Genomic DNA, 25721 nt, shown 5'->3' with positions numbered 1-25721 from the left:
TAGAAAGTTGTTGGATCTCCAAGTACAATCTGTTATTCAGGGCCCTTAATAAACATCCTATGATTCTCTATAATGGATATGCACCCAGCTCTTATTGACAAAAAGTTTTTTTACTAGCCTGATTAATGTCCTGCTACCCTATGTTCACCAAAATATTGTTGTGGGTGGGGATTTTAATTTAATTTTTTATCCTGCTCAGAATCGCTCTCATCCTACTGGGGTTCAGAGAATTCATCCAACTCAGGAACTACCTTTGTTGTGTGATACTCTGGATCTGGTAGACTCATGGAAATTATTTCATAAAGGGGAGCGGAATTATATTCACCTCTCCAGAGCTCACACCACACAATTGAGAACTATCTACTAGTGTTTCGTTCTTTTTTAAAACATCTAACTACCTCAGAGATAGGCCCTTATGGTATTTCGGACCATGCTATGATACGGTTAATGTTTAACTTACAAGCTGGAACTTTATTGGGACCCAGCATTTCACTCTTTTGTTATAGACAAGTGGAAGGATTATGTTCAGAATAATGCTGCCAATGAGACTCAACCTCTTCTATACTGGGAAACAGCTAAAGCGGTATTAAGAGGGAAATCATTGCTTATACAGCATGTCGGAAAGCCATTCAAAATATTGCGTCTGGAAAGACAGGTGATTCGGGAGAGGATAGCTTTGGGAGTATGGAATACCCCAGCAGTTAGGCAGGCTCTACTGGCCTCACAGGCCACTTTAAACACACTTTTACATCAGAAGGCAGTAAAATCAATAGCCTATTATATGTAACAGTTATACAGTGGGGGAAATAAGTATTTGATCCCTTGCTGATTTTGTAAGTTTGCCCACTGACAAAGACATGAGCAGCCCATAATTGAAGGGTAGGTTATTGGTAACAGTGAGAGATAGCACATCACAAATTAAATCCGGAAAATCATTGTGGAAAGTATATGAATTTATTTGCATTCTGCAGAGGGAAATAAGTATTTGATCCCCCACCAACCAGTAAGAGATCTGGCCCCTACAGACCAGGTAGATGCTCCAAATCAACTCGTTACCTGCATGACAGACAGCTGTCGGCAATGGTCACCTGTATGAAAGACACCTGTCCACAGACTCAGTGAATCAGTCAGACTCTAACCTCTACAAAATGGCCAAGAGCAAGGAGCTGTCTAAGGATGTCAGGGACAAGATCATACACCTGCACAAGGCTGGAATGGGCTACAAAACCATCAGTAAGACGCTGGGCGAGAAGGAGACAACTGTTGGTGCCATAGTAAGAAAATGGAAGAAGTACAAAATGACTGTCAATCGACAAAGATCTGGGGCTCCACGCAAAATCTCACCTCGTGGGGTATCCTTGATCATGAGGAAGGTTAGAAATCAGCCTACAACTACAAGGGGGGAACTTGTCAATGATCTCAAGGCAGCTGGGACCACTGTCACCACGAAAACCATTGGTAACACATTACGACATAACGGATTGCAATCCTGCAGTGCCCGCAAGGTCCCCCTGCTCCGGAAGGCACATGTGACGGCCCGTCTGAAGTTTGCCAGTGAACACCTGGATGATGCCGAGAGTGATTGGGAGAAGGTGCTGTGGTCAGATGAGACAAAAATTGAGCTCTTTGGCATGAACTCAACTCGCCGTGTTTGGAGGAAGAGAAATGCTGCCTATGACCCAAAGAACACCGTCCCCACTGTCAAGCATGGAGGTGGAAATGTTATGTTTTGGGGGTGTTTCTCTGCTAAGGGCACAGGACTACTTCACCGCACCAATGGGAGAATGGATGGGGCCATGTACCGTACAATTCTGAGTGACAACCTCCTTCCCTCCGCCAGGGCCTTAAAAATGGGTCGTGGCTGGGTCTTCCAGCACGACAATGACCCAAAACATACAGCCAAGGCAACAAAGGAGTGGCTCAGGAAGAAGCACATTAGGGTCATGGAGTGGCCTAGCCAGTCACCAGACCTTAATCCCATTGAAAACTTATGGAGGGAGCTGAAGCTGCGAGTTGCCAAGCGACAGCCCAGAACTCTTAATGATTTAGAGATGATCTGCAAAGAGGAGTGGACCAAAATTCCTCCTGACATGTGTGCAAACCTCATCATCAACTACAGAAGACGTCTGACCGCTGTGCTTGCCAACAAGGGTTTTGCCACCAAGTATTAGGTCTTGTTTGCCAGAGGGATTAAATACTTATTTCCCTCTGCAGAATGCAAATAAATTCATATACTTTCCACAATGTGATTTTCCGGATTTAATTTGTGATGTGCTATCTCTCACTGTTACCAATAACCTACCCTTCAATTATGGGCTGCTCATGTCTTTGTCAGTGGGCAAACTTACAAAATCAGCAAGGGATCAAATACTTATTTCCCCCACTGTATCTGCATGGTAGCAAATGTGGTAAAATGCTTTACCACTTGATAGCCACATGTAAGGGTCCCACTAGGGTGCTTCAGATGAGAGACGCTAGGGGTCATCAAACTGCTTCTGATGAAACCATTAATACTATCTTTAAAGATTTTTATGAAATGTTATACCAAGCCCCGGACGCTTACACATTAGATGGGTTACTACACCTAGATAATGTTTCTCTACCTAAAGTCAAATCATCTCAGAAAGAGTTTCTCAATGCTCCCTTTTCAGGGGATGAATTGGCTTAGGCCTTGGGAAGTTGTGCCCTTCATAAGACTCCGGGACTGGATGGCCTCCTGGTGGAGTTCTATAAAATTTTACAGGATTATATCAGTCCATCATTATTACAAATGTTTACACTTATGATACAGCCGGCTTCATTTCAACTGTGCCATGGCCTAGCAGATGACACAATGGATGGAGAGCAATTTTGAAGCCCTCACTTCTCTTGTGCCCACACCGCTCACACACCCCTTGGTACAGCCCTGCCTGTCACGGATGATGTCACTCATATGGCTGACTGTATCCTGTATTTTGAACCATTTCTAAGGATATATCCCAGCTGTCAATCATAAAGCATAACTACCTGTAAGATACTGCTACAATTTTGAACATCTTCCTCCTCTGTACTCTACCATCTAGAGTGGATGGACATGGAAGATCCCTTATTTAAATCACCCTTAACATCACACATTTTCTCATGCCTATGTTCATGTAATTTTATGGATGCTATCCAACCATTATCAACCTGCTGTACTATCCCAATAAACATGAGGCCTGCATAACCTACTAGACAGATCTGTCTATGTGAACACATGTTTCTGAATTACTGTACTTGTACCCTGCAGTTGCTATTTAATGCTATCATCACAGAAATTAAAAAAAGGAACCAGTTGTTGAAATTTAGTCTTACCCAAGATGCATCATGAACATCAAAACAATCATTCAGTTCATTATGTTTCCTACATCCATAACCACCAAAATAAATTAGCCTGAAAAAAATAATGAAAATGTTCATTGAAATGAATACTTACATGTGTTCACTATGATTTCTTTAGATAAAATATCACATTTCTAATTCTGATTTACTGTTAACAGCAAATTAACTTAAAATTAAGAAAAACTCTCAGTAAAGGATAATTACATACTTTTAGTTATTGCTCTTCATGGGTAGTTTTTCAGAGATTTACACTTTTAAACTCATTCTCCTGTGCTACAACAATGAAATTTCCTAAGCGTACAGTGATACAACTTAAAAGTCAGTCTAGCAAGCAACTGTTCATCATTCTTTCAACCATCACTTCCACTCAGAGCTAGATGAGTTCTAGAGAGAACTGAGTGCACCTTGCCCAAAAATCAGATGGCTGAAGTGTTATGACTCAAAGAAAATGTATTTATGTATAAATAACAATTACAGGTAAGTAATTATTCATACTCCAAAGGCAAGCACTCTCCTAGGATTCACGTTGATGGGGACTGGCAAGCTTATAGAATGACTGAAAGAAAAAAGCCAAATTATGGAATGTTCAATACAATCAACCAAAAAAAGAGAGCGAGTAAAAACACACAGAATATCAAAACAAACTATAGCTCAAAATTTAATTATGTGAAAGCACTGTCACTGAACCTATGTATATTCAATTCCATTTTATACAAGTGGAGAAAAACCTCAGTAAAATTTCAGTACACACTGGCTATATTTCAATCACAAGTAAACAAAAACAAAAAAACCCAAACAAACAAAAGCTTATGTTTACTATGCGGTGCTACGGACGTGTTAGCGTTTTTAATGCGCATAAATGGTTTACACACGTTAAATGCTAACGCTCCCATAGAAATGTATAGGCGTGTTAGCGTTTAACACGCCTTAAATTTACAGGCGCCTTAAAAATGCTAACCCACCTTAGTAAACATACCCCAAAAGTCCACTTATTTTATAAAACCTTATAATATTTAAAAAAATCTATAAATCTGCTATCATAGTAAATAATGCACACATCATATTAATAGTGAAAAGTGACTTAGAAAGGCGTTTTAGAAAGGTTGTCTAAGTCCGAATTGGAATGTTTAAGTTAGTGAGCACTGGCAGCGCTGAGTTCATACATTACACACAGCCATTTTACAAACTGGAATGTCCAAACTATGGATGCAGCTAAACCAAGATTTCAATGACAACATAAATGACCATGTTCTAAAATAGTGATAAAAACATCCATGTGCCGGGACATGAACATTCGTATCAGTCATTTTAATACAATAAATGTCCATCGCTCCTGGAGCTGAGACATTGCCTCATTCTTTTAAACTAGTTTTATTTTCGGGAAGGATGGCAACCATGTAGGAATTATGAGGGTACCCCTGATTCCCTGTAGTGAAGCGCTGCTCAATCTGAGCACCTTGCTGTGACCTGGACATTCCAAGGAGCAGGTCTAAATGCCAACATCCATGTTTGTGAACATGGATGTTCCTTCCCCTTCTGAATTAGGGAATAGCTGTGACATGGACATCTACCTGTCAGCCACTCTCTAGTCCCACCCAAGACATGCCCCCTAGCTATATGGAAGTTCTGCAGGTTTGGACGGCCAAAACCTGGAATTGCAAAATCGGCATTTAGAAAACCATGGACTATAAATGCTGATTTAGGGATGTCTAAAATGTGAGAAGAGGTTCTAAAATAATCACCTTAGAATCTTTCAACATTTGGCAATTAAAATTCAATGCGAAGAAATGCAAAGTGATGCACTTAGGGAGTAGAAATCCACGGGAGACGTATGTGTTAGGCGGTGAGAGTCTGATAGGTACGGACGGGGAGAGAGATCTTGGGGTGATAGTATCTGAGGATCTGAAGGCGACGAAACAGTGTGACAAGGCGGAGGCTGTAACTAGAAGGTTGGTAGGCTGTATAGAGAGAGGTGTGACCAGCAGAAGAAAAGAGGTTTTAATGCCCTGTATAAGTCGTTGGTGAGGCCCCACCTGGAGTATTGTGTTAAGTTTTGGAGGCCGTATCTTGCTAAGGATGTAAAAAGAATTGAAGCGGTGCAAAGAAAAGCTACAAGAATGTTATGGGATTTGCGTTACAAGATGTATGAGGAGAGACTTGCTGACCTGAACATGTATACCCTGGAGGAAAGGAGAAACAGGGGTGATATGATACAGACGTTCAAATATTTGAAAGGTATTAATCCGCAAACGAACCTTTTCCGGAGATGGGAAGGCAGTAGAACTACAGGACATAAAATGAGATTTAAGGGGGGCAGACTCAAGAAAAATGTCAGGAAGTATTTTTTCACGGAGAGAGTGGTGGATGCTTGGAGAACTCTTTTTATTGAAAAAAAACTAAAAACAAATTACACACATGAAAAAACAACCAACCCTCCCCTCACATCCCCCATCAACATCCTACCTATACACAAGCAACCTACCTATATACAAACCCCCCTCCCCCCACATGATAATACATTAAATTTATCTACCAAATACCCAGAGTCCCCAAAACCCCTGCAAACAGCCAACTGAAAGCCCCTCATGGTGGTTTTAGCCTGACATGCTTCCACCACCTTGCGGATTTCTCCACCCCCTTCTCCACCCTTTCCCACTTTGCCGCTTCCTGCACCGCCCTCACCACAGCCCAGCTGACGTTTTCCGCCGACCGGACGTCCTGGTGCAGGGAGACCCCACACCGCGCTATCCAGAGGCAGTATCGGAGTATCACTGATATCAGAAAGCGTGTCTCCGGATCCAAGCGCCCTACTTTTACAGATGGACCGTACACCCAGTCCGCATAGGTGTACCGACGGAAACTGGGGATCTGCAACAGAGAGGAAACCCGGTCAGAAACTTGGACCGAAAATGGGCATTTCTGCAGGAAATGCTCCATTGTTTCCTCGACCCCAGCACATTCCCCCCTTGGACATCCCCTGTCCTGCACTTTCCAATCTTTCAAGTTGGCTCTCACATACAGTTTACCGTGAAAGGACAGCCACGCAATATCTGTGTATTTCACAGGGATCCGGTCAGATGTAATCAACCGCAACCCCTGCTTTAACACTGGGTCTGGCGCATCCCGCAGCGCTGAAAACATCTGTGATCGAACCCTCTCCATCCAAACCCCCCGCTGTCCTTCTTTCACCTCTGCTACTGACACCCCCCACACCCTCACCAGCTTCACCAGAGTCTTGCAGTAGCCTACCCTCCCCGGGGCCCCCTTCCGCAGAGCTACTACCCTTCCCCCTTGCTGCCACAGGTCCCAGTACCTGCTCCACCATTGCAGAACACTCCGTGCCCACCCCGGGGGCTCCTGCCCAACCGCCCTGCCCAAATTAAACTGCAGGAACAGCGCACTGAAGAACAGGACCGGGTTTACCATTCCCACCCCCACCCCCCCTCCTTCCTGGGCAGATATGTAACATTACGCTTCACTGGGTTCATCCTGTTTCCCCAGAGCAACTGGAAAAACACGCTATATAGGGCTGTATAGCGGCTTTCCGGCAACAAGCAGATGTAGCTAACAAATAAAAACAAGGGAATTAGATGAGTCTTTATCAACTGGACCCGCTCCCCCATCGACATTCTCCACCCCTTCCATCTGTCTACCCGTGCCCTGGCTTCTTGGAGACACTTATCCCAGTTGTATAACCTATAATCCCCCTGGTCAAAATAAATCCCCAAAATCCTGAGCCGCTCCCCTGGCGCTGGAAACTGACCACCCAACTCAAATTGGTGCCCTTGATCTTCCCCAACCCACAGGCTATTCGATTTTTGAAAATTGACCCTCGATGCTGTGACCTGCGAGTAATCCTGGATCAGCTCCTGCAGTCTTCCTCCCTCCCTTTGGTCCGCCACCCACACTGTGACGTCGTCTGCATATGCCACAACCCTCAGCTGACTACCTTCCCCTACCTCCACACCTTGCAGTCCCTGCGCCCCTCCCTTCTCCACCCGTCTTATAAAAGGGTCGATGGCATATGCATACAACAGCGGGCTCAGCGGGCACCCCTGCCCCCACCGTAAACTCCTTCCCCCTCCACCCATTTACCAAGGGAAAACACCCAGCCTGCCTATACAGCAGCTGCAGCTGCTCTACCCACCCCTTCGGGAACCCATAGTGTTCTAGAATTCTCCACAGGACATCCCATTGCACTCTGTCAAATGCTTTATCCTGGTCAAGCGTCACCACCAACCGACCATTCACACCCTCCCTACTGTGTTCAACTCCCCCCCTTACCCATACTGCTGCTTCCAGGACCCCTCTGCCCTTAACCCCGCATGCTTGGGAGGCCGCTAACAATCCCGCAGACACCTGCCTCATCCTTTGAAAAAGCATTCTTGCGAAAATCTTCCGATCGGTGTTGAGCAGCGCTATCGGCCGCCAATTGGCCAGCAGCGACGAGTCCTTCCCTTTGCTCAGCAAAATCAGAGCTGCTTCTGTCAGGGACCTGGGGAGGGAACCCTCCGAACGAGCTGCCTCCCATACCTTCAACAAGATCGGCCCCTGTTGCGCCTTAAAGGCCTGATAAAACTCGGTCTGCAGCCCGTCCGGCCCCGGCGAGGTCTTCTTGTGGAGTGCCTCAATGGCTTCTTCCACCTCCTGCACAGTCCATGGTTGCAAAAGGCCCTGGAGCTGGGGTCCCCAATCCCCTATCCCTGGGGTCCCTTCCACATAGCTCTCCATCTGCTCTTTATCTATCTGCTGGGCCGAGAGGAATGCTTCAAAGTAATCCCCTACTACACCTAAAATCCCCTCCTTGGAATCCTGAAGGATCCCTCGTGTGTCGCGCACTCCTTCAACCACCCTATGGTCCCTCCTCTCCCTACAACAGGCGAAGGGATCCAGGCTAACCATCTTCCCGAAATCTCGTTCATACACCAATGAGGTGTAACGATTGTACTGCACCTTTTCCAGGAGCTCTTGGAGTTCCCTTATTTCCACCTCACTCCCCCCCTGAGAAATTAATCTATCCCTCTTCTGTTTCACCGCCAGACCCAGCTTCGTCCTTTCCCTACCCTCCCTTCTCGCCTGCCTCAAAAAAAACCCCCGTGTGCGTCTTTTCACCGTGTCCCACCACCCACCAATCGATGAAAATGCTCCTGGTCGTCCAAAAACCCAAGAAATTCCTCCCGCACCTGCCTGTTACTTAACCACTTTAAGTTCAGCCTTCACAACCCTCTCCCTGGCCTCTGTGCTCCCGCTCCCCCCACCTGAAGGAGAACCATATGGTGGTCCGAAAAGTCCACATCCACAATCTTTGGGCCCCCCAGACCAACCCCTTTCCTCACCAAGAAGCGATCTATTCTGCTCTTGCACTGTCCTCTGAAGAATGTGAACCCCTCCTGCCCCTCACAAAACTCCACATGTGCGTCAACCAACCCCGCCTCCCGCATAATCCTCGCCAGTCTCACCCCATCATAGCTCACCTGCATTGACCGTCCCCCACTATCCATTTTCCTCAATATAGTGTTGAAATCCCCACCCCAGACTACCTGGCGTGAGGTGTACAGGTAGGGCCGAATTTTCCCAAAAAGGAGTACCCTTTCCCTCTTACTCTGGGGCCCGTACACGTTGACCACCCTCAACGCTCTTCCCTCCCAAATCACATCTACCACTAGACATCTCCCCACCCCCAACTCCACCACCCTCTGGATATTCACCCGGTGCGTCTTAAATAAAATTCCCACTCTCCCATACCTGTCCCCCGCCAACCCCCACACCGAGGGTCCCCACCTCCAGGCCCGTCTCGCCCGCCTGATCTTTTCCAGAGACGTCAGCCAGGTTTCCTGTATCAGGAAACAATCCGCCCGGACCCGTGCAAACCTGTCATACGCCAAGCATTGCGCCTTTGGAGAGGAGATACTGGCCACATTAAGGGTAGCAAATGTTAATACAAGTCCCGCCATTCTCATGGAGAGTAACCGAGCTGCTCAACACCTCCTATACTCTGTACCCGAACCTCCTGATGTTCCCCCTTCGCACCTTGAGACAGGTCCTCTTCTGTGCGGCCATCGTCCTCCCCCACCCAATCCCCTTCCCCCCCCCCACCAGTCCCACCTGTGCCTCCCCCTCCCCTCCCCCTTTCTTCCTTCCTTTCTTCTTCTTTGTGCTATCCAATCCCACTCCCTTACCCCTCACCCTCCCTTTCCCCCTTCCCCCAACCTCACCCCCTAACTCCTCCTCTAGGTCCTCCCTGTCCTCCAAAACCTCCTCCAATTCCACTCTGTCCCCCCTCTCATACACTTGGGCCCACGCCCCCTGCACAACCCCCTTGGCCTTCCTCTTACTCCCCTTCCCTCTCCCATCCCTTCCACCCTCCCCTCCCCTTCTCTCTCCCCCCTCCCTCTTCCCTACTGCCCTGAACCTCCCCTCCCTTCTTCTGACTCCCTGTACTTCCCACCTGAACCTCTTCATATTTCCTTTTGCCTTCTGCTGTCCCCCCTGCCTCTGCTCCCTCCTCCATCAACTCCACCCTCGTCCCCTCCATCTGTTCGCCCACCTCACCCTCAGCCCCCCCATCCTCCTCTCCTAACACCTGATATCTATTCCCCCCCTCGCCCCCTGCTGCGGCACTTCCCTGCCTACCGCCCGTGTCCCCCCTTTCTAGACTTCCCCCTCCTCTGTGGAACTCGCACCCAATCCCCCTCCTGCTCCTCCCCCGACCCTCCTTCCTGCCTCCCCTCCCCTTCTCTTACCAGCTCCTCCCTGCCCAGCACCCCCTGCCCTGCCCCCTCCTCTTCCCCTACCACCCCGCCATACCCCTTCCTCCACATGTCCCACTCATTATGGGACGCCCGAGGGCAATTCCGGAATGCATGCCCCAGCCCTCCACAGAGATTGCACCGAATCGAGGTACAATCCTCCGTGGAGTGCTGGGTGTCCCCACATCTCCCACACTTTACCACAGGGCAGGACATGCTAAAATGTCGAAATGAACCACACCTAAAGCACTGTCATGGCTGTCCTTTGTAAAAACACAGTATCCTGTCACGGCCAATGAAAGCTGCCGAGGGGATGTGCTGAACGACATAGCCGTCCTGTTTTAATTTTACCTGGGCTCCCCAAACTCCTGCCCAAACCCTACTCGGATCCGGTAGCTTAGTAAGTGGTGACTTCAGCTCCGCATACCGCTGGAGCCAGTAAGCCAGATCTGCCCCTGAGATAGACTCATTCCACACAAGTAGGGTAACCTGCACCAGGTCCGGCTTGCTGATCGGAATCACCCTGAAGTCCCACCACTCCCCCTTACTCCCTCATACCGTTCCCAAAAGATTTCCATCCCCCTCTGGGTCATAAAGCTTACATCATATTCGGGGATGTTGACGGGGTGTATACAAGCGTAAAAGTCCTCAGGTATGAACCCCATCCCCATCACCTGTTTCAAGACCTTTTCCCGGGACGGCATTGCTCCGTCCCCTATCCATTTAAGCTGAACCACATTGCGTCTTTTTGGTAACTGCCCACCCCCCTTTCCCCATTCCCCCAAAACCCCTGCCTGTCCCTTCATACCCCGCAGGTCCTCCCCCCTCCCTGGACCACTGCAGCAAAGGACACAGACCCTTGCCCCCATCGCCCCCTACCCCTGAGCTGGTGCCAGCCCTACCCTCCAACTCCGCCCCCTCCCTTGCTGCCCCTCAGCCTTACTGTCTTCCCTACTCCCCCCCACCTCCTGCCCCCCCGTACCCGTAATGATGTCATCTCCCCCCTCCCGCTGCCCCTCCCCCCTGCCTCCCCCCCTTCCTTTTACTCTGGGGCCTCCCTGCCCCTCAGGAACCATACCCCCTCTTCCCTGATGCTGCTGGCCCACCGACATACCTCCATCCCCTGCTGCCCAGACACCTGAGTCCCCTGCATCAGGCAAATCTACACCAAAAGAACCTTCCCACTGCAAACCTTCAGCTGCCCCAGAATCCCGCAACAAACCCCCTTCAGCCCGCCCTCCCTCCGTCTGAACCAAGTCTGGTACTGCATTACCGGCAGTCCTTGCGGCCATTACTTGCTGCGGGGCTGGCACTGCAAGAATCTCCTTGTCTGCCCCTTCTTTCTCACAGCCTTCTGGGTGCCTTGACTCCTTTCTCTCTGATGGCTCTGCTCCGGTCCCGTTGTCGAACCCGTGCAAACTCCCTCCTCCTGCGCCCCGATTGGGCAAACCTGCCCTCTCATCTGCTGTGAGTGGGCAGAGCTTCCTCGAACCCGGAAGCTCCGCGTATCGTCTCTCCGCTCCTTGCTGAAAATTAGCCTCTGTCCCCCTTAGCGCTACAGCCTTCTGGCTCGCCTCCGATGTTCCACCGGCTGTCTGTGATGTCCCTTGCAGCTGCGAACTGCCCTCTGCACACTGCAAATCAGCCGTCTCTCGATCAGGTATGACGTCCTGCCCCTTCGATCCTCGTGGGCGAACCTGCTGCGCTAGTAATGGCACTGCGCTCGTAAGTTGCTGACCTCCCGAAACCGATGCCTCCAGTGGAAAAAGAACCACCTGTGGCTGCAACCGCTTGTCCTTGCTTGCAGCCCACTGCTCCATTCCGGGTACACCGCCCTCTTTCTTCTGCATCGGCTCAACCAGAACTGCATTAGACAACAGGCTCTCCCCTGTAGCGCCTGACCCTGTGTCTAGTATCTGGAATGATTGTCTCTGAAACTCTCTCGCTTCTGTATTTTCCTCCACAGGTCTCTGTGTCTGAGAAGTCTGATCCAGACCAGCCCTGACGTCCCTGAGCTCTGCTGTCTCTGGAAGAGGACCGGGCTGGCTTGCCAGGTACTGCATATACTTTAATGTGGCTTGTGTACTGCTCCCGGTCAGTTCTGGCACCGAAGAATGCAGGGACCCAGGAACTGAACCCTCTGTCTTCTTCCCTCTCTGTTCTGCTGTGGGGTCTGATCGTTTACTTCCCTGGCCTCCAGCGAGAGAACCAGAAGCCATTCTTTCCTTGTTCACATAAATCTCGCGCAAAGGGTTCCCAGGGCCTTTTTTTAAAACCCCAAGCAGCTGTTCTTTCTTCCCAAGCATTTTTTTTAGACGTGTTTCTTCCTTTTCATATAGTTTCTTGTGTGTTGCTGGAGCTACTTTAATCATGGTTTTAGCCATCTTGATACGTTTACCCAGTTCCACCACCTCTTTCTCCACGGCCTTGATTCTCCTAACCACTACTACTACTACTACTACTACTACTATTTAGCATTTCTATAGCGCTACAAGGCATACGCAGCGCTGCACAAACATAGAAGAAAGACAGTCCCTGCTCAAAGAGCTTACAATCTAATAGACAAAAAATAAATAAAGTAAGCAAATCAAATCAATTAATGTGGACGGGAAGGAAGAGAGGAGGGTAGGTGGAGGTGAGTGGTTACAAGTGGTTACGAGTCAAAAGCAATGTTATGTTTAAATCTTTTTATTGAAGTATTATATAAAACATCGATACACAATGTTCAACGATTAACCTTCCTAATACAACAGACAACTATCCATCCGTCCACATATATCAAAACATTTTCTTCTTTTTCTCCCCAAACAACCCCCCCTCCCCCCACCCTCTCCTCCTTTTACTTGTAAACCTTTTGTTATCGGAATCCCCAAAACTCACTTTTAACATTATATCTATCAATCCGTTCCAATACACACGTAACTGCCCCTTCCCTCTGAAAACTCCAGTATCTTCCACTGTTATTGAACATGCTACATACCCTCCATCTACCCCAGAAAGGACATAGAACTCCATCAGTGAATCAGAATACAGTGTTTCCACAAAACTTTTGCTCCCTCCCCCTGTTCCCCCCACTCCTTAACCAACCCTTATCTTGAGATACTGAACAGCAATTCCCCACGCCCCCTCCCCACCCTCCCTTCCCCAGCCATCTTACAATTGTCTCGAGTGTGAGCATCTTAACCTCCTTCACCTCTTATGGACTTTACCCCAGGAGTTTTACAAATTGTTAATAATGAAACTCCTACCTCTTGGGCTCATTATTTGTAAATAAGGGTCCCAAATTGTCAAAAACTGTTTCTTGCGTCTTAAAGTGCCTTTCGCATCTCGAGCTTCCCATGCCATCAATTGGTGTATCTGATTCCTCCAATGCCCCAAAGCTGGAGTCTCCGACCCCACCCAGTATTGTAAAATTGTTTTCCGAGCCACCAAGCATAATTTCCTACAAAGCAGTCGCCCAGGCCCCTTTAAACTTCGAAATGCTCCAGGCACATCCAAAAGTAATTGTTCCATTGAACCGTGAAGAGATCTATCCACCAGGCGTTCCAAAAATCGCACCACCTGGTTCCAAAATCCTCTCACTTTCTGGCAAGCCCAAAATGCATGATAGTATGTATGTCTAGGATGACCACATTTGGAACACTGCGAATCTTGGCCCCCTTCCACATGTGCTAACATCGCCTTAGTCATATATGCCCGTAGGATCACCCGAGCCCCACATTCCCTCAACCGCATATCAGATGTTAAAGTATAAACTCCTTTTAAGGATTGCAAAACTTCCCAAGTACCTAGCCCCACCCCCGATTCCTCCTCCCATTTTGCCTTGATCCCCTCAAACCTTCTAGCTGGGCATAGCTGAACAAGGGCCTACACTAACCCAGAGATCAACCCCCTACCAGAAATCTTTGAAAAAAATGACCTGAGCTCCACTCCTAGCTTGAATTGCAACTTATTCCTGTCCAAGGTCCTTACGTAATGTATTAGCTGTGCGTAGGCGAACTGTGCACCCCACCCCTCAGAAGACTCTTCCTCCCAAGTTCCTAACGGTTCCACCTCCCCTGTGGCTCCCATTACGTGCTCCAGAAGATATATCCCTTTTTGCTCCCATTTCTTAAACCAAACATTGTCCCATCCTGATCTAAACCTTCCATTTCCTCTAATAGGCAACTGATCCGACACCTCAGGGTCCCCACCTAACCGCCTCACTAAAACCTTCCACCCCTCCCTCAGTGAATCCAAGAGCACACTCCCCTTTATACCCTCAGGCAACTGACTTTTTTTGCAGTGCAACAGAAAATAAAGATGATAAGGCGCAAAATGTTCCTGTTCTAGATATAATGGTGTGTAAACAGTTGTCCCCTCAATCCAATCTCCCACATGCCGAAGCATACAAGCTTGGTTATATAACTTCAAGTCTGGCAGTCCCAGACCCCCCTGCCTCCAATGACCTGTCAATAGTGCCATTCTCAGCCTCGGCTTTTTCCCTCCCCAACAAAAAGCACTCACTCATTTATAAAATAATCTCAAATCTTTCTGAAGAAGGCGTATAGGCAATATTTGAAGAACATATAACCACTTTGGAAACTGAACCATCTTTATCAGATTAATTCTACCCATTAAAGAAATTGGCAATAAACGCCACCGCTCCAACTTTTCCTTAGTATCTTCAATCAGTTTCCCCACATTAAGCTGATATAAGTTTGTCACATCCATGCTTAAATTAATCCCCAAATAACGAAATGAATCTGATGCCCACCTCAAAGGGAAACCCTCTCTCCATTCATCCTTCACTTGGACTGAGGAAGGTAAAGCCTCCGATTTCCCCAAATTCAATTGGAGACCTGCAAAGTCTCCATACTCACCAAAAATTTCCAAAAGAGCCACCAAGGAACTTCGAGGACTCTCCAGATGTACCAGTATGTCATCAGCAAATGCCGCTACTTTGAAACATCCCTCCCCAACTCGAACCCCCTGAATATCATCTGTTGTCAGTATCTCTCTAATTAAGGGATCTAAAGTCAACACAAAAAGAAGCGGCGATAGAGGGCATCCCTGCCGGGTACCCCGTAGGACTGGAAACATCGCTGACGACATTCCATTCACCAACACTGTGGCCTGTGGTTCCGCATACAATGCTCTTATTCCTGAAACAAAGAGACCCTCAAAGCCATATGCCCTCAATACTTCAAACATAAAGTCCCATCTCACTTTATCAAATGCTTTCTCCGCATCAAAACTTACTAGAATAGATGGTATCCCTCTCTTTGATCTCTGCTCCAAAGAAGTCAAAATTCTCCTTACATTCTTGGTGATTGATCTTCCCTTCACGAATCCTACCTGTGCTTCATGTATAATTTCTGGAAGTACCTTAGCCATTCTATTAGCTAAAACTTTTGCCATCAACTTCGCTTCAAAATTAAGCAAAGAGATCGGCCTATAAGATTCTGGCAACAACGGGTCCCTACCAGGTTTTGGCAGTACAATTATTTGTGCTACCGTTAAGGACTGCGGCATAGATTCTAATTCTATAATTTTATTAAACATAGCAGCCAACGGGGTTGTGATCTCCGTACCCATTAGTTTGTAAAACTCGGCTCTATACCCGTCAGCTCCAGGTGTCTTGTTCAACGCACTTTTCCCTATCGCCCCCTCTACTTCTTCCACACTTATTTGTTCATTCAACTGTCCTCTAGTTCCCTCATCTATCAAGGGCAGTAGCTTGGACTCCAAATATACGTCCCCCCTCAAACCTAAGTCCGGTGGGCTTTTATATAGTTCTGTATAATACCGGTGAAATACCTGGGAAATCTCCCGATCGGTACGGACTAAATGGCCCCTTGACTCCTGGATTTGCAGTATCCCCTGAAGGCGGACTCTAGGTCTCAACAAGTTGGCCAACATTCTCCCCGTTTTATTACCATGCTTATATAGCTGGTATTTATAATATGTTTGTGACTTTACTGCTCGTTGATGGAGCAATGAGTTCAACGCCACCTGTGTCTCTAGTACTAATTGCCTGGTCTTCCCCGATTGTTCCTTCCCAAATCTCTTCCTAGCCCTACGCAACTGCTCCCCCAATCTCAGTATCTCCCTATCTCGAATCTTCCTACTCCTACACGTGTAGCTAATTATTTCCCCCCTAAGAACTGCCTTTGCGGCCTCCCAATACAGAATCGGGTCATTTGTATGTTCCTCATTATGCCTTGCATACCGATGCCAGCAGTCAATGATATGTGCTCTAAATTTTTCATCTTTGCATAATTCAATTGGGAATTGCCAGCTCTTGGGTCTACTATCTGCCAATCCCACCGACCACTCCATTAGCACCCAAGCGTGATCTGATATCACATATGGTCCCAACTCCCCTTTCTCCACCTTCCCAAATACCCCCCTACAAATTAGAAGATAATCTATCCTTGCCTGAGAGGAGTGTGCTCTCGAAAGGTGAGTATAGTCTCTCTCAGTGGGGTGCAACGCTCTCCAGCTATCCACCAAATCAAACAAATGAACCAGCTGCCTAAGACCTCTATTCCCTCTATATGCCTCTGAAGCCCTCCGCCCCGTACTATCCATCTCTGGGTCCCACACTGCATTGAAATCTCCCCCCACCACCTTATCCAAATTCCTTTGTTGTAATAATAACTGTATTATACGATTGTAGAACTGCTTGTCATACTGATTCGGGGCATAAATGTTGCATAACAGATAGGGGCGACCTTTTATTGTTACTTTTACCATTATATATCTCCCCCCTGAGTCTACATATAACACCCGATGACTATCAATAGTACCCTTCTTACATAAAATGGCTACTCCTCCTTTTTTATGGATGGCATCTGCGGCCCAGCAATCGCCTATCCACCAGGTTTTAAGCTTACCATGTTCTCCAGCGTCCAAATGGGTCTCCTGTAAAAATGCAATATCTATGTGGTTCCTGTGTAAGTGTTGTAATATTTTTGTCCGCTTAATGGGTGAATTTATGCCACCCACATTCCATGTTACCACCTTCACTTTATGAGCCTACAACCCCAAAGTAACATATCAAAAAATCTTTTCTGTGAATTTGGGAGGAGATAGCCCAGCCTCCACCCCCCCCATACAGACTCCAACTCTTTCCAACTCCCCTCCGGATTCTCCACTCGACACACTCCATTTGCAAACATATCAAATAATCCCCCCCGTCCCTCCCCCCCATCTCCCTCCCCCCCCTCTTAATCCTCCCTTTCCCTTGTTCCAGAACACACATCTGGAACGTCACATCTAGTGCCTCTCCAGGTTCCCTCTCCCCTCAAATGAACCCCAAACAATAAACCAATTCCCCGCACCCATTATTAACCACTACAGGGTGTCATCAAACTCTCCCACACCACCCTCAATATCCCCATCACAAACATGTTCTCCCCGGCCTCTACCGCTGACTTTTGACTTTGCACCCGATAGTCCCCGGTCATACCAATCCTCATGCTCTATTCATGTAGCTTGTCCACTGCTGTTCAGTTGCTCCAAAAAAAGTTTTGCTTCTTCCACCGAATGCATAATACGTGTTGTCCCATTCCAGGTCACTCTCAGCACAGCCGGGTATACTAAAGCAAATCTCACTTTCCGCTGGAATAGTTGTGAACATATCGGTGCAAACATCTTACGTTGTGCCGCCACCCCGGCCGAGTAATCTTGAAAACAAAGGATTTTTTTTGACTGATACATCAGTGTTTTCCCCGACCTCAGCGCTTGTAAAATCTCCTGTTTCTGGCGAAAATTCAACAGCCGGAGAATAACCACTCTGGGCCGTGCCTCTATCCTCGTACCACGTGGACCCACTCTATGAGCCCTCTCAATCTGCAGAGACTTGAAGTTCCCATCCAGGGCCAGTTCTTTAGGAATCCACCTTTCTAGAAATGATATTAAATCTTTATCTTCCAGCTCTTCAGGCAGCCCAATCAACCGCAAGTTGTTCCTCCTCGAGCGATTCTCGAGGTCGTCCACCTTCGCTTCCAAGGCTGCTACTGTTTTCCTCAGCTGTTCGTGGCCGCCTTCCAATTTTGTAGCGCGATCTTCCACCGCATTCACTCGTTCCTGACAGCTCACTAAGTCCTTGGTAAACTCACCAAATTGGCCACTTAGGGTCTCCAGTTTCATGTCTATAGGCGCTAATCGTCGTTCCAACGATGTTTCAAATACCGCCGACATTTCAGCTGTTATTTCTGCTACCCAAGCAGATGATATCGAGGATTCCGCCGGGCTGGACGGCGCCGCCATTTTGTCTTTCCCTCGTGTCTTTTCTTTTTGGGCGGATTTCGTTGCCATCTTCCCCCTCCGGGAAATATTAACAACTTTTTAACACTCTCCTGCTTCAGCGCTGCTTCTGAGTTTGAAAAATATCCGCGGAGGTGCGATATGCAGGGAGCGGGGAACCTCGAGGAACGGAGCAGCTCTTACCCGCGTCTAGCTCCGATCATGGCACCACGTGACCTCCTCAAAAGCAATGTTAAAGAGGTGGGCTTTCAGTCTAGATTTAAAGGTGGCCAAGGATGGGGCAAGACGTAGGGGCTCAGGAAGTTTATTCCAGGCGTAGGGTGCAGCGAGACAGAAGGCGCGAAGTCTGGAGTTGGCAGTAGTGGAGGAAGGGAACAGATAAGAAGGATTTATCCATGGAGCGGAGTGCACGGGAAGGGGTGTAGGGAAGGACGAGTGTGAGAGATACTGGGGAGCAGCAGAGTGAATACATTTATAGGTTAGTAGAAGAAGTTTGAACAGGATGCGAAAACGGATAGGGAGCCAGTGAAGGGTCTTGAGGAGAGGGGTAGTATGAGTAAAGCGACCCTGGCGGAAGATGAGACGGGCAGCAGAGTTTTGAACCGACTGGAGAGGTGACTAAGTGGGAGGCCAGCAAGAAGCAGACTGCAGTAGACTAAACGAGAGGTGACAAGGGTGTGGATGAGGGTTTTGGTAGAGTGCTCGGAAAGAAAGGGGCGGATTTTACGGATGTTGTAAAGAAAGAAACGACAGGTCTTGGCAATCTGCTGGATATGAGCAGAGAAGGAAAGAGAAAAGTCAAAGATGACCCCAAGGTTTCGAGCTGAGGAGACAGGGAGAATGAGAGAGCCATCAACAGAAATAGAAAACGGGGGGAGCGGGGAGGTGGGTTTGGGGGGGGGAAATGAGAAGCTCGGTTTTGGTCATATTTAATTTCAGGTGGCGTTGAGACATCCAGACAGCGATGTCAGACAAGCACGCTGAAACTTTGGTTTGGATGCAAGGTGAGATATCAGGGTAGAAAGGAAGATTTGGGAGTCATCAGCATAGAGATGGTAGGAAAAGCCATGGGATGAGATTAATGAGCCAAGGGAAGAAGTGTAGATAGAAAAGAGGAGGGGACCAAGAACAGAACCCTGAGGTACGCCGACAGGCAGAGGGATAGAAGTAGAAGAGGATCCACCAGAGTGAACACTAAAGGTGCGGAGGGAGAGGTAGGAAGAGACCCATGAAGGACAGAGCCCTGGAATCCAAGTGAGGACAGGGTATCGAGAAGTATGCTGTGATCGACAGTGTCAAACGCAGTGGAAGATCAAGAAGATGAGGATGGAATATTGACCTCTGGATTTAGCCAGTAATAGGTCATTGGAGACTTTAGTAAGCGCAGTTTCGGTTGAGTGGAGAGGGCGAAAACCAGATTGTAGTGGGTCAAGATAGCATGTGAGGAGAGAAAATCAAGGCAGCGGCGGTGAACAGCACGCTCAAGTAATTTGGAGAGAAAAGGAAGGAGGAGATGGGTCGGTAATTAGAGGGACAAGTAGGGTCGAGTGAAGGCTTCTTAAGGAGAGGTGTGACCACAGCATGTTTAAAGGCAGCAGGGACAGTCGCAGTGGAAAGTGAGAGGTTGAGAATGTGACAGATAAAAGGAATAAGAGTAGGAGAGATGGCATTAAGAAGGTGGGTGGGAATGGGATCAGAGGAACAGGTGGTACATTTTGAGGAAGAAAGGAGAAGTGTAGTTTTCCTCAATAGTAACTTCAGGAAAGGAGGAAGGGAATGAGGGGAAGGAGAGAGAGGGGAACGGACTAGTGGAGGGAGAGCTAGTGAGGTAGAGAAAGCAAGGTTTATCTTTTGAACCTTGTTGTGAAAGAATTCAGCAAGGGTCTGAGGAGATAATGAAGGGGGAGTTGGGGGAGGGGGCACCTTGAGGAGAGAGTTCAATGTGGTGAGAGAAGTCGAGGATTAGAGCCAAGAGAGTTGATCAGTTGGATATAATAATCCTGTTTGGCACGTAAAAGAGCAGATTGGAAGGAGGTCAGCATGAACTTAAAGTGTAAGAAATCAGCAAGGGCCCGAGATTTCCGCCAGAGGCGTTCGGCGGAGCGGGTACAGGAACGTAGTAGCGGATATTAGAAGTCAGCCAAGTTGGGGTTTTGTACGCCTTACAGGGCGGGTCATCAAAGGTGCAAGAGTGTCTAAGGCAGAGGATAGAGTATGTTGTAAGAAGAAACAGCCTCGTTGACAGACGTGGATGGTGCCACAGTAGAGAGGAGGTTTGAAACATGGGAGAATAGAGATGAAGGGTCAATATCGTGAAGATTCCTACATAAATTAGATAGGATAGGACGGGACTGGGAGGGAGGAGATTTAAGTGTGAAAGTTATAAGATGGTGATCGGAGGAGGGATGATCAGAGGCAAGGAAACTAGAAGGTGAACAGTTGGAGGAGAAGATGAGATCAAGACAGTGACCATTTTGATGAGTGCGGGAGGTGGAGCATAGTTGGAGATTAAAGGACGACGTTAAAGCGAGTAACTTGGAAATATAAGAGTTGGAAGGATCATTAGCAGGAATATTAAAGTCACCAAGATGACTTTAGCCGGTCCTCTGGGTCCTGATTCTCTCCCAAAAATCTTCCTCTTCCGAGGACTCGCTTATCCTCACTGCCTGTCTCCTCAGATTCAGGCTGACTCCTCCTGACAGGTATCCATCTCCTCACCTTCCTCTGCCCGGCAAACTCCCTTCTTGGGCCTTCACCAGCTCTCCCCCCCTCTCAACCTTCTGGATGTTGTAGGCCAGTGAGGGGGGTACCGGACTGGCTTCCGCCCTCGGCTGCTGTTCTCTCCGGTCTACCAGGCTCCTCTCCCTCCTCTCTGCGGCTTTAACAGAGAGGGAACCGTTCTTCCAGGCCTTCTGGTCCTGGGCCCCAGGAGGCCCCATATCCTGGGCCTTGCCTGAGGACTGCTCCCCAGGACCTTCCTCATTTCTGGGGAAGGGGCTAGGCCTCACTCCCTTCCCCCTGGAAGCCTGCAGAGCCTCTGGCAACACTTCCTCCTCCTTCCAAGCCTCAACAGCAACTGCCTTGGAATGCCCTCCCGCGGGAGGTGGTGGAGATGAAAACGGTAACTGAATTCAAACATGCGTGGGATAAACATAAAGGAATCCTGCTCGGAAGGGATCCTCAGGAGCTTAGCGGAGACTTGGATGGCAGAGGTGGGGCTGACGGTTGGGAGGCGGAGTTAGTGCTGGGCAGACTTATACGGTCTGTGCCCTGAAAAAGACAGATACAAATCAAGGGGCTGGTGGTTGGGAGGCGGGGCTAGTGCTGGGCAGACTTATACGGTCTGTGCCCTGAAAAAGAGATACAAATCAAGGTAAGGTATACACAAAAAGTAGCACATATGAGTTATCTTGTTGGGCAGACTGGATGGATCATGCAGGTCTTTTTCTGCCGTCATCTACTATGTTACTATCCAGCTCATAATCAAAAGTGATCGCCGGCCATTTCCCCGATACAAATCGGGAGATGGCCAGCGATCTGGGAAAAGCGGTGAAATCGGTATAATCGAAAGCTGCTTTTTTTGACAGCATTGCCGCTTTCCCGTCGCCTCGCCGGTGAAAGTTCAAAGGGGCGCGTCGGCGGCGAAGCGAAGGCGGGATATGGGCAGGTATGGGCGTGGCTACCAGATAGCCGGCTTTCGCCGATAATGGAAAAAAAATACGGCGTTAAGCCGTATTTCGCCGGGTTTACTTGGTCCTTTTATTTTCACGACCAAGCCTCAAAAAGGTGCCCAACTGACCACATGACCACGGGAAGGAAGCGGAGATGACCTCCCCGTACTCCCCCAGTAGTCACTAACCCCCTCCCACCAAAAAAACCCCACTTAAACAATTTGTTTTCCAGCCTCTATGCCAGCCTCAAATGCCGTACCCACCTTCATGACAGCAGAATGTGTTCTGTCCTCCGACAGCCTTTTCCTGCTTGTGATGTGGCTCTGGGGTGAGTGTGACACCTTTTCTATTATTTGTACTGCAGAGTCACATCAGCAATGCATTGTGGTGGGTGTAGGTATTGGTAGTTGGTAGGCTCTACTCCCCTGGTGCTTTCCCCTGCTTACTGGGTCAGAGTGTGCCCTGTTTTGTTTCCTGTTGTAGTCCATGCGGTAGTGGCCATTTTTGTAAGCCAGTTTTAGTTTCCTTTCCTGTGTTACCCACGTTAGAGAACGTAGTTCTTACCTTGAATGGTGCTGAAAGAGGGCATTGTACACCATTGTGCCAGCTCTGACCTACTGCTCATCTTAGTACCAGGGGACTCTTTGCCAGTGGGGCACAACCTCTGATCTGCAGTTAACTGTGAGTAAACGTGCTTATTTAAATAAAAGACTTTTTCAAAGAGATTAGTCTTCAGGTGTCAACTAGGGTGCCAAGGTTATACAGCAGCAACAAGTCCTAGAGGCCTGCGTGTATGCAGGTCCCTGGAGCACTTTTAGTGGGTACCGCAGTGCACTTAAGGCAGGCGGACCCAGGCCCACTCCCCCCCCCCCACCTGTCACACTTGTGCTGGTAATGGGAGCCCTCCAAAACCCACTGTACCCACATGTAGTTGCCCCCTTCACCCCTAAGAGCTACGGTAGTGTTGTACATTTGTGGGTAGTGGGTTTTGGGGGGGGGGGGTTGGGGGGGCTCAGCACCCAAAGTAAGGGAGCTATGCATGTGGGAGCTGTTTCTGAAGTCCACCGCACTGACCCCTAGAGTGCTCAGTTGGTGTCCTGGCATGTGAGGGGGACCAGTGCACTACAAATGCTGGCTCCTCCCATGACCAAATGCCTTGGATGTCGCCAGGTTGGAGATGGCCGGCATTTTTTTCCATTATCGCTGAAAAACAAAACCGGCCATCTCAAACCCTGCGACATCCAAGGCATTTAGCCGGGCTAAACCGTATTATCGAACAAATAGATGGCCGGTCATTTTTTTCGATAATACGGTTCCGGCCAGTTGTAGTGCCGCCGCCAACATAGATCGCCTACGATCTATTTGGCCGGTGACATTTGATTATGCCCCTCCACGTTGCATTATTGAACATAAATAGACTTATTTCACTTATATACACATTGGGAGGCTATATGATGGTGTATGACATGGACATGAAAACCCTACACTTTAGGCTATACTGAGATGAAGTCAATGGGGGTTGCACCAATATCATTATTTTAAGAAACACTGCCTTCACGGATTCTGAACTTTTCAAGAAATGGTCTAATATGGGCATCAAATTGCTTGAGCATATCTTTAATGAGGAGGAAAGACTATTCTTTTTTATAAATACAACAAAAACTTTCTCTAACATGTTTCTTTACACTGTGACAACTTCATTCAATTAGGTCTTTTTTTTTATCACACAGTGTTTCACTCATTTATCATTTCTTTATGTCTAGATTAGACTATTGTAATATTGTTTATTTAGGGCTGCCAAAGTATGCCATTAGGAAGTTACAGACATTGCAAAATTTGGCTGTGCATCTTTTGTGTAACCTTCAAAAATCAGCTCATGTGACTCAATCTCTGAAACAGTATCATTGAATACCAGTAGCATTTCATATTACTTTTAAACACTTCTTTTGACTGATGGAGTACCTTTTATTCTTTATTTCTCCATTTTCCCCTTTCCCTTTTTTTTCTCTCAATTCTTTCCCCCTTTCTTCCCCTTCCTGGGTTGTTTGTTTGTAATGTTAAACACTTTAAAGGGATAAAGGTTCTATTTGCTTAGTTACTTTTGAGACCAATGTTTGCTGTTGTTGCTTACAATGATGTATCTTGTACATTGTGACAATTTTTTGCGTCAGTCAAAAAAACAAACAAAAAACAACTCCTCCTTTTAACATATAAAGCTTTTTTGTGGTGGTACTCCGGACTGTTTATCACTATTTACTATCCCTTAATCTCCTGGGTGGGTTCTTAAATCCCTGAACGATCGTCTAGTTTTGCCCAGTCCCTATATGGCGCAGTTAGAATGTACATGTCATGCATTCTTTTTCTTGGCACCTGCTACATGGAACTCTCTTGTTCCTTTGAGAATCAGACATGAATTATCCCTAAAACAGTTTAAATGTAAATGAAAGACTTCACTTTTTCAGAAGGTTTTTGAGGGTAAGTTTTTTTTAGTAATTAAGTGTGAATTAGTCCACATTAACTGCTATCGTGCAAGCACTGTAAATATTACAGCAGTGGGTTTGCAGTTTGCACATGTTACTTTGTACATCATGGCCAAAAAAGCAAACAGGATGCTAGGGATTATTATATATACTATAATCTACCAACATTTGCTTATTTCCGATCTGACGAAGAAGGGAAACCTTTGAAAGCTAATCAAGAAATGTATTAAGTTATGTCCAATAAAAAAAGGTATCATCTTATTTTCTTTTCCATGTTTTGTTTTATTTCTAGGAATTATTAGGAAAGGGATGGTAAATAAGACCAAGAATATTAAAATGCCTTTTTATCACTCCATGGTGTGATCCCACCTTGAGTACTGCATTCAGTTCTGGTTGCTGTATCTTAAAAAAGATATAGCAGAATTAGCAAAGGCTCAAAGAAGAGCGACCAAAATGATAAAGGGGATGGAACTCCTCTCATATAAGTAAAGGTTAAAGAGGTTAGGGCTTTTCAGCTTGGAAAAGAGATGGTTGAGGGGGTATATGATTGAGGTCTACAAAATCGTGAGTGATGTAGAATGGGTAAAAGTTAATAGATTTTTCACTCTTCCAAAAAGTACAAAGACCAGGGGACTACGGGGAGCTTGGGGGGCTAGGGACCCCTAATGTAAGGGTTTACCTGTAAGATTTCATCCCCCCCTAAGTATTCTGTGTGCTGTTTTCAAGCCTTGCTAACTAGATCAGGCTGCAAGGTGGCCTTTGGAAATTGTGCAAGGACAGCCATATGACCCCCCACACTCCTCCGGACCCAAAAACATGTTTACAATTTAGTGTAATTTGTTGGGCAAGTCAATGGACCTTTTTACTAAGACAGATATGTGTGTGGGCAAAAGACAGTTATACAAAATCTTGGGGAGAGAGTGCGTCACAGAATGGAAAAAAAACCTTTTTCTGTAATTTTGCTGACCAGTGTTACGGTCATGTCTAGGACAAGATACTGTACAAGACAATTAAGAATTTTATTGTGAGCTTTGTTACAAGCTTTTAGAAGATAAATACATGCATATAGAATGGTCCAATGTAATTAAGATAACTTTAATTGATATTTAGACTTATATTAATTCTTGGGTCAAGATTTTCTCTGTTTCATACAGTTTGAAACCACATTGTACCTGGATTGTGAAAAGGGGAAGTTGGGAACAGTTTGC

At 47.2% G+C, this 25721-nt stretch overlaps 1 protein-coding gene across 3 annotated transcripts in view; it reads right to left on the bottom strand.

The window, feature by feature from the left end:
• The window catches only part of KLHDC1 (kelch domain containing 1), a 245909-nt gene that overhangs the window by 147871 nt on the left and 72317 nt on the right, over window positions 1-25721 (bottom strand). For all 3 annotated transcript variants that reach the window (XM_030214325.1, XM_030214326.1, XM_030214327.1), the window contains exon 5: window positions 3334-3412. In XM_030214325.1, coding sequence (XP_030070185.1) covers window positions 3334-3412 — 79 coding nt within the window. The remainder of the gene's footprint in view (window positions 1-3333; window positions 3413-25721) is intronic.

Source organism: Microcaecilia unicolor, chromosome 9 (assembly GCF_901765095.1).
Source record: "Microcaecilia unicolor chromosome 9, aMicUni1.1, whole genome shotgun sequence".
Classification (NCBI taxonomy): Eukaryota; Metazoa; Chordata; class Amphibia; order Gymnophiona; family Siphonopidae; genus Microcaecilia; species Microcaecilia unicolor.
The sequence above is the reverse complement of the archived record's forward strand: the minus strand, read 5'-3'. Positions and strand labels throughout refer to the sequence as shown.